Below are 9785 nucleotides of genomic sequence, written 5' to 3'. Positions count from 1 at the left end.
TGTGGAAATGCTGGTTTCTCTGGTGAGTCGACTGGTTGGAAAGACGGACAGGTGACAGGCGACAGCTTCCGAAAACACCTGAGGCACCTGCCAGTCAAGGGTTTGCTGTGACAGCTCCTGACTGCGGGGAGGGCGGAGGGAGGGGACCCGCCTGTCTTCCTCCATCTGTCTCGGGCGACCCCAAGGGGGTCAGCAGAAACCTCCAGAGGCCCCAGTGCTGACATGCGTGTCTGCCTCCTTCCTGGTGAGGTTCTCTGCTCCGAGTTGACTCTATTTTAGAGTAGACAGTTCCCACGCGGTGCCTTCTGACCGCCTTTCATGCTGCCCTGCTTCCCGCTGTTACTCTGCTTAAAACGCTGTTACTAAACCGACTCTAGTTTGGGTTCAAGGCTCTCAGGCCCTGCCCTGCCCTCCCAGGCCCCTCAGGTCACCTCTGTCTCTGCTGTTTCCACCACAGAGGAGCCCTCAGCCAGGATTGGCGGCAGCCCCCGTCCTTGTGGCAGTGGGAAGGCGTGAGTGCGCCCTGTCTCCAGGGGCCTGGGGGTTCATGCTGGCACCCTCAGCCCCGCATAGGGTGGGTCCAGAGTCTTTGGTGGCTTGATTTGATCTTTTTTTTGGTCTTTTGTCTTTTCTAGGGCCGCACCCACGGCATACGGGGGTTTCCAGGCTAGGGGTCGAATAGGAGCTGTTGCTGCTGGTCTATGCCAGAGCCACAGCAATGCCAGATCCGAGCCGCATCTGAGACCTACACTACAGCTCACGGCAACGCCAGATCCTTAACCCACTGAGCGAGGCCAGGGATCGAACCTGCAACCTCATGGTTCCTAGTTGGATTCATTAACCACTGAGCCACGGCGGGAACTCTGGCTTGATTTGATCTTAATCATGGTGACTACTCCCATCTCTGTCTGGACACCCTTAGGTGACAGCACATCTATAAGCCACATGGTTCATCATTACGAAATGACTGTGCAGACCGTGGGTGCAGGTTGTCATCAGACACAGATGCAGCCAGAAGCTATCGAGCCCAGAGACGTGCCAACCCTGTGCATCCCTTCATCTATTTACACTATGATGCAACTTCCTCTGGGTTGGAATAAAGCAGGGATGGGCTGTTTGTCCCATTGCACCTGGTCACTCACGCAGAGCAAAGAGTCGGTGCTGGATTCCATCAGCGCCAGAAGGGATGGAAATTCAAGCAACAGATAATCTCAGTTCCTCATTCAAGCCTTCACTTTTCTAATTAAAAAATATTCCCGATGGGAGTTCCCGTTGTGGCACAGCGGAAATGAATCTGACTGGTATCCATGATGATGTGGGTTCGATCCCTGGCCTCGTTCAGTGGCTTAAGGATCCAATGTTGCCATGAGTGGTGGTGTAGGTCGCAGACATGGCTCGGATCCCGAGTTGCTGTGGCTGTGGTGTAGGCCAGCATCTGTAGCTCTGACGTGACCCCTAGCCTGGGAACCTCCATGTGCCGCAGGTGCAGCCCTAAAAAAAAAAAAAAAAAAAGGCAAAATAATAATAATAATAATCCTGCTATAGCAGGAATATATTCTCTGTATAAATAATTGAGGAAAGAGAGAAATGGAGATTTCTGCTCCTGGTGATGCTGCTAGTAACCCTTTGGCAGAAGATAGCATTAGTCCTCTAGGAAATAGTAACGAATACTTTGAAATGCTTGTGCTATTCATAAAATTCATAATCTGACTCTTAATTCCCTTTTCTCATTTAATTATTGTTATAATAGTGCAGTTAGTAAAGGAAAGAAACATTTTATGAAATGAAATGAAATCAAGACATAATAGATGCTCAAATGCGAAGAGCCTAAGGCAGACACAGCACAGGAGCCCTCAGGCCTCCGGCGCCGGCTCCAAACCCAGGGCCCGGGGTGGGGGTCCCGTGGCTCCCATCTCAAGCTCGCACCTGCCACGGGTGCCAAATCCTATCTAGAAGGCTCCTGTTCCTCACTGTAATATGCTCCAAGGTTGGGGGGTAGGGGTGGCCAGTGGATTTAGAAGTGAGTACTGAGCTTCTATTTGGTTTGCAGAAAAAAGTCATAGTGACTGCAATTTGATTTTAAGGGTTAGAAACATCGATATTTGTGTCAGGTACCCATACAGGCTCGCTCTCTCTGATTTCTGTAAGTTATTTAATCCCTGAAACCTCAGTTTTCTCATCCGTAAAATGGTAATCATCAATTCCTACCTCTCAGACTTACTGCAAAGATTAAATAAGATAAAGTGGGCACACAAACTAGCTCACGGCTGTTGCTCAGTAAATTTGGGTTCCTTTCTATCCTCACCATCGTTCACGCCTTGGTCCCTTGGTGGGTCCACCAAAATCACACAAGCGCCTCCCGTAATTGGCGTATGAAGCTCTCACCTGCACTGGGAGCTGCACCAAATGATTAGCGCTGGAGTAAAATAAGGTTGTGGTTGAATGCTGCGCTTGGGCCTCCACGCCGAGTCCCAACAGCTGCCTCCTCCAGAGGCAGCTCCAGGCCAGGCCCTCCAATAGCCAGGGGTCCCTAGATGCCACTGCCCTCTGACCGGGATCCCGGGGCCGCAAAGTGCCGTGATGGCAGTGCCCTGTCCCAGACGTTGCAGGAGATCATGCGTGTGCAACAGCTCAGACTGCAACAGCATCAGGACTGTGGGAGGGCTCGTTCCCAGCAGGCTCTGGGCCCCACGCCAGCAGCTCTGATGGGGCAGGTCTGCACTGGGGCCGGACCAGCGGCTCCTCCAGCGAACACAAGTGTGGGACGAGCACATAGGTGCTGTAAGACTGGGACTTATTCTACGTGGGAGCCTATCTCCAAGAACACAGAACCCACTTGGGCTTCATTCCCGGTATGTCCCACGTCCACGCCCAGCACTGGGCCACTCCTGTGTCTGCTTGGAGGCTCCCAACCCCTTGGGAGAGCACCCCCACCCAAGGCGGCCCCTCCCATGAATGCTCCCCACAGCCTGGGTGAGCCGGCTGCGTGCAGGACGGACGGACGCCTTACCTCGTGGGACAGGTAGAAAGCCGCGATGCCCAGAGGCCAGAAGCAGCAGAGCATGGAGAAGACGCTGAGGCCCAGATGGTCCCGCGGGGGCATCGTGAGGAAGTTGTCCTCGCTCTCCGTGTCGCTGGAGTAGTCGCTCTGCCCAGGGAGATGGATGGAGAACGAGGGTTAGTGGGGGTCAGGGGGCCAGCCTGGCAAGCCCTCCCCACAGGCACGGAAGGGCTCTGGGCTGTTCTGCGGGACGGTAACGCACAGACACAGATCTGGGGTGAAGGTGGGGCAGCAGCTGCAGGTATGACCCATCAGAGGTCAGGGCTGGCGGGGCACACGTGACAAGTGGAGCCCGTCCTGTGTTCTGACACTTCAGCTGGTTTCAGGACAGGTTGGGGTCCCTGTGGGGGAGGGGACACCTGAGACCCTTCCTCCCTCAGACTCTGAGCTAAGTAAGGACTTGCTGGGTTTGGTCTCAAGCCTGGGTGTCCCTCCTGCCCTGGTTATTCAAACACACATAAAACTGCCCATCAGGGCCTCTACTCAGCCTGCACTAGAAGCTTCCTGCTAGGTGGATTCCATCTGGTTGTCTGTGAGCAAACAGGCAAATTCAGAGGCACTCACTGGAGTCACACACCGCGACCTTTTCTAGGACGGAAGCGGGTAATACACGGTCCACACACCTGGCTGCCTCCCACCTCCGGCAGCTACACACAGACACACACCACATAGGCCCAAACACAGATACGCACAGGCACAAACACACACATACACACACATATACACACACGGAAACATATGCAGACGCACATAGGCACAAACACAAATATACACACACATACAGAAACACAGACACACATGCGAACACATACACAGATACACACCCGCAGACACAAACACACTCACACACCCAGATACCCACAAACACACAGATATACACAGATACACTCACAGATACACATGCAGACACACACAGACACAGATATATACACACAGCCAGAGACACAGATACACACATAGTCACAGACACACACATGTACACACCCCACAGGTCCCGGGCTCCCAGGCCTCCCTTCTCAGCGAGGTCCAGCTCCTTCCCACCAGGCAGGTGGTCACCCTGGGTGGTCACATCCCCCAGGGCCACCCCTCCAGGAGCCCTGGGCCTGCAGCCTTCCCCCCGACAGGGCCAGGTCTGTGAATTCTTGTCCTTTTCCTCTGCAGCATCGGTTCCCAAATGGCAGAGACAAGAGTGAGCAGTCCCTGGGTAGCATCGTGCTAGTGGGATCTGGGCCCAGCCTGCAGGGAGCCAGAACCTTCCATCGAGCGAAGGAGGGGCCGAGCGGAGCTGGACACACAGCCTGTCAGCCCCACAGCGTCCACTCAGAAACACAGCCCCCAGCGCCCCCGGCTGAGCTGGAGCAGCAAGGTGCCCCCCATCCCACAGCCTCTCTGGGGTGCTGGCATGGTCTGGGAGGGGCCCGCAGTCATGGCTGGTGGCGGGGGACAGGACCTGAGGGCTGGGACTCGGAGCGTGGGGCTGCAGGACAGGCCTGAGCTGGTGGGTCAGGCTGGCAAGGGAATCTCAAACCCAAGGAGTGACTGTCGCTGTGGATACTTGTTCAGGTTTTTGGCTTTTGTGGGCTTTTGGTTTTATTTTAATTTATTGAGTTAAAACACCTGGCCTGGCTGGGTTCTCAGCTCTGGAAATAGAAACGCTGTTGCTATTTCTGCTGTCATCTCTTTCACAGACAAGGCTGGGCCCAGGGTTAGTCTCCTTGAACCTCAGAGCACATGGTCAGCGGCTGCTACTCCAGTCCTCTGTGCTGCCTGCTGTGCCTGGACACCAACGTTTAGCTACAGATCTTGACCGAAGATGGGGCGTCTTCTCAGCACCCCCAACTCTGGGATTCTGATGACCACTTTTTTTTTGGTCTTTTCTAGGGCCACATCCGTGGCACATGGAGGTTCCCAGGCTAGGGGTCTAATCGGAGCTGTAGCCACTGGCCTATACCACAGCAACACGGGATCCGAGCTGCGTCTGTGACCTACACCTCAGCTCACAGCAATGCCAGATCCTTAACCCACTGAGCAAGGCCAGGGATCAAACCTGCAACCTCATGGTTCCTAGTAGGATTCGTTAACCACTGAGCCATGACGGGAACTCTGTGATGACCGCTTCTTGACTGGCCTGTCTCATGATGCCAAAGGGAGGCCAGTGGCCAGAGTGGCCAGTGGGAAGTTCCCCAATCAAAGAGCAGTGTGGTGTGAGGTACAGCCACAGAGCATACAGGGCCACCCAGGCAGCGACAGCACCCTCTCCCCCCATGTCTGGAAACAGCTTTGAATTTATACCACCACGGCCATGAGGCAAAGGATTGCCCCTTAGGTCTTCACAGGTTTTCACTTAGAAGCATAAAGGAACCACATCTGTAAATTGTCAAGTGCCAAGCACTTAGCACCAAAATGGTCAATTTTGATTAACACAGATTTAAAAAGAATTCACAGGAGTTCCTGCTGTGGTGCAGTGGAAACGAATCCAACTACGGACCATGAGGTTGCGGGTTCGATCCCTGGCCTCACTCAGTGGGTTAAGTATCTGGCGTTGCCATGAGCTGTGGCGTAGGTCACAGACACAGCTTGGATCCTGTGTTGCTATCGCTCTGGTGTAGGCCAGCAGCTGCAGTTCCAAATCGCCATATGCTGCAGGTGTGGCCCTAAAGAGCAAAACAAAAATTCAGACAATTTATAGGACAGACAAAACCAGCCCAGTTCTCATTGTTCTCCCTACCATGAAGGCAAGGGAGTACTGTGGGTCTATGTGCTGTGGGCATCCAGCCACCAGATGAGTGGGTAGCCTAGGGGTGGCAGAGACAGCAACGAACCAGGCAGAGAAGACACCCAACTGCACCACCAAGGCAGGCATCACACACAGCACCTGTTTCTAGAATCCTCCTCATGGGACATTAGATTAGAGTCTCTACAAGGTGTTTACAATTCACATGGTTGGAGGGGGTGGAGCAGGGAAGGGGCAGCTGCCTCATCCCTCCACCCCAGCCTGCAGTCCACTGCGCCCCGTGACCTCCACGCAGAGAGCTGGCTCTTCCACTCCCGGGATTTCTTCCTCAGGAAGACTTACTAGGATAATCACAGCACCAGGCGGGATGCACATGAGCCCCGAAGCACGACTCGGGGTCAGGGCGCAGGGGGTGCGGGGGCCTGGCCCCATCTCTCAAGGCCTCACGCACCCCCTGGCCCTTCTGTCTCCTTGTGCCCTGGCCCCCTCTGCTGGCCAATTCTGGGGACCATCTCCACATGGTCCCAAGGTGGGGGGGGGGGAACCAGGATGGACTTGGAATTGGGTCAACTTGTTGGGGCACAGCCCACAAAGGACCCCCAATGCACCTCTTTAAAACTGTGAAACCACAAGAGGCCTCTCCATGGAATTCTAAACGGTCGTGGACAACAGTGATGGAAATGCTTATTTATTACTCTGGAAAGACACCTGGCTGAACAGAGGTAAAAACCAGCACAGAGCGTAGAATAACTCACGTTTCTTCAGAATGTCAGATATTAAGATGCCTTTGGATGGTGGGTGTATCAGTGTTTTGTTGTTGTTGTTTTGTTTTGTTTTTGCATTTCTGGGTTTTAGTATTTTCTACAATAAGCAGCTCTCCCCAGATGCAGCTCCACTGAACGAGGATCCTCTGAGACCAGGCTCCCCCAAGACTCTGTTCCCCTGAGACCAGGCTCCCCTGAAACGGGCTTGCAGACGTTGCATCAGGGGCATAAGGAGCAGCTGGCAGAATGGAATCAGAACTCAACATAGCCCCGAGCTCCCAGATCAGACCCACCAGGCCCCTGAGGGCCAAGGCCAGAGACCTCCTCCCACAGTGCCCATGTCCAACCAGAGCAGAGTTAATTAAATCACCCAAATCAAAGACGCCTGACACGGTTCCTCCGCCAACCTACCACCTGCCGAGGGCTTAGTGGGCATAGGCGGCCAGTGCCCACACATGGGCAGAGCACAGACTTCACATGGCAAGTGCCTTCAGCCCTTGTATGTATACAAGTGCCTTGTACCGAATGCTCGAGGAATCCCCGGGTGCCTGTAGCCCGCAGGGGGGCCTATGGGGCAGCAAAGCCCTGGCATTTGCCCAGAGGCATGGGAGGGAGAGCACTCTCTTGGTGTGGCTGTGGGTACCTGCGAATTGCTGCTGTCAGCCCCACCACATGGCTCCTCTCCTTCCCCAGACTCGGCTCCCAGTCTTGGTTGCCCGTCTGGGGAAACAAGGCCATGCCGCCCACATGAGCCACTCTCATGGTCCCCTGACCCCCTCCCCGCCTTCTCTCCTGGAAGCTCCCCATTTGATTCCAGGGTGAGAGTGGCCGATGCGCACAGCTGGATTACCTGCTGTAGCCTCTGCTCTGGGGTCGCTGTCTTTCCCAGCTTGTTTCCTCCTCTGCAGTGGGGGATTCAGACTCAGCTCCTCTGGATTCCCATGACCAACAGACTTGGAGCCTGGTCTCCCTTTTAAAACAATCGGCCTTTTGGGGGGAATCAGGTTCCTGGGGGCGACCCCAGGGAAAGCCCCCAGGAAACGCCCCCCAGGGAACACACCCCAGGGCTGCCCTTCACACCCACCATCATAGAGCAAACCCAGCACAGGCCCCAGGGTGAGGCTGGGACCCAGCACAGCCTGGGAGACCAGTGCCTCCATGGAGCAGGCATCAAGAGAGAACCTGCTGATGCTCAGTGCCCGGACAAAGCGCAAACTCCTCACTTATCTGAGAAGTGCCTGATTACTGCCTAAGGATGCTTGTGGTCTTAGGGCCTTAACATTCTGGACGCAGGTGCCAGTTGGAGCCAGATTGTTGGGGATTCACTTGGGTGAGGAGCCTGGTGTGTCTGCTTGTGAGGGTGGGTGTGAAGAGACAGTAACACCGAGGGCTGTTACTCCGCTTTCCTGCATTAATTCAAACACTTGCCTCACCAGCTGCGGTCGGTTTCCAATCCAATGCATGGGTTGGGGTGACCGCTCCGTCTAAGACTTGGCCTTCTGGTGACCGAAGTGCTTGGGGGTCCAGGGAAAAAACCCTGCAAACACTCTGAGGACCCACCTTAGGTTAGGTTTCCCAGAAGCAAATCTGGAGTCAAGACTGGATGCATGTGTTTTCCTGGGGGGAGACCTTGGGAAATGTGGGTGGGGAAGCGGGGAGGGCACCATGGCAGGAACACAGACCATACAGGGGGTGTTAGTGAGGCAGGTCCTCCGTGGGCACCAGGACTGGTCCTGTGGGACCTTGGGGCTGTGTGGCAGCTACAGCGAGCACTGGGCAGGCAGGGACTCTTGTACTTTGTAGGGTAGACTCAGGGCCCAGAGGCCAGGGGCATCTCCCTGGGGGTGGGGGTGGCTGAGAGCATCTGCTCCAGGGCTGGGGGGTAAGACACCCTGAACGCTTTGATCAGGGCAAGACCCACACTCAGTGAATACCGAGGGCTGAGAAAATGGGGCCACAGAGGAATGTGGGCGTCCAGGTTGGCAAACCCTGCCTATCTCCAAATAAAAGGCACAAAGAGTAAATACATACATCCTGTGTTTTCAAAGACGGAAGAGCCAGTATCAAATAACACTACACAAATCAGCTAAGACTGACCTGGGCCTAGCAGGCCTGCAGTCTGTGCTGGAAATTATGTTACTTTTTCACTCATATGTGTTTGTTTTCATAGTGTGGATCTAATTGGAGCTGTCCACTAGGCTTCTGATTTTGTCTAAGATACTGTGGTTCCACCAAAGGCCCCTTCTCAATAAGGACCTGGGAGCAGCAGGTGTAAAGGCCCTGGGCCAGGAGTGATCCCTGTGCACACACGGGGCTGCAGAGTGGGGGGGCCTGGTGTGGAACAGGGGCCCCAGGCGGCCCACATAGATCCTACTGCTGGGGAGCAGGGCTCGTCCTACATCGGCCAAGCCACCTGGAAACACACCCAGACACAGCCTTCCAGGCCCAACCACAGAGGTGGGTGTCACCTCTGACCCACCCTAGCACCTTGTCATCGTCCTCTGTGGGCCCAGCTTCTACATGTGGATGCCTGCTTCAAACCTGCATTGTTTCCACGCGTGATTTTCTGTACGTAAGAGCTACGCATACAACCATCCCTTTAGGTTACATTGGCCAGAGTAACTCAACACGTAATTCGCCAAGTTCCCTACTGTTTGCAGATGGAAAGTCCGAGACAGTTTGGCACCATGGGTTTGGATTGGTTTGAACTAGGATTTAACTCTCAGAGTCACGTGACTGCAGAGCTGGCTTCTGAAATTTCGTGGCCTGGTTGCTCTGCTGGCCTCACTCAGTCCAGGAATGATATCTATCCTCCTTTAGAGGAAGAATGAAAACCACACCAAGACGCCATGTTCCACCTATCGAGCCATCAACGATGGAAAAGCACAACCAGCTGTACGGTTGGGCTGGGGACACAGGCTGGTTGGGGTGCACACTGGGGCAACCTTAGGAGCAAATCTGTCAACATGTAACACAATTAAATGCACGTTGATTTTTTGGCTCAGTAACCTCACTTCTAGGTATTCGTCCTGAAGACTCACCTCAATGACAGAAAGGTGCATGTGCTCGCGCTTATGCCCCGCAGGCTTGTATGTGACCACAGAGCATTGGGAGTGACCTAAAAGCTCACGCAAAGGACAGCAGTCACCAAAGTGTGAGGCCTCCGCAGCAGGGGATAAAGTGCAGCTTACAGAGGAACGTGGGATGTCGGTGTGAACTGGCTGGA

General features: G+C 54.5%; 1 protein-coding gene across 6 annotated transcripts in view; it reads right to left on the bottom strand.

Moving 5' to 3' along the window:
- Nucleotides 1-9785, bottom strand: part of SYNDIG1 (synapse differentiation inducing 1) — an 87766-nt gene that overhangs the window by 23681 nt on the left and 54300 nt on the right. For all 6 annotated transcript variants that reach the window (XM_005672760.3, XM_021077680.1, XM_013985133.2 and 3 more), the window contains one exon: nucleotides 3011-3148. In XM_005672760.3, coding sequence (XP_005672817.2) covers nucleotides 3011-3148 — 138 coding nt within the window. The remainder of the gene's footprint in view (nucleotides 1-3010; nucleotides 3149-9785) is intronic.

This window comes from Sus scrofa, chromosome 17 (assembly GCF_000003025.6).
Source record: "Sus scrofa isolate TJ Tabasco breed Duroc chromosome 17, Sscrofa11.1, whole genome shotgun sequence".
Lineage (NCBI taxonomy): Eukaryota > Metazoa > Chordata > Mammalia > Artiodactyla > Suidae > Sus > Sus scrofa.
This window is presented reverse-complemented; position numbering and strand designations above follow the sequence as displayed.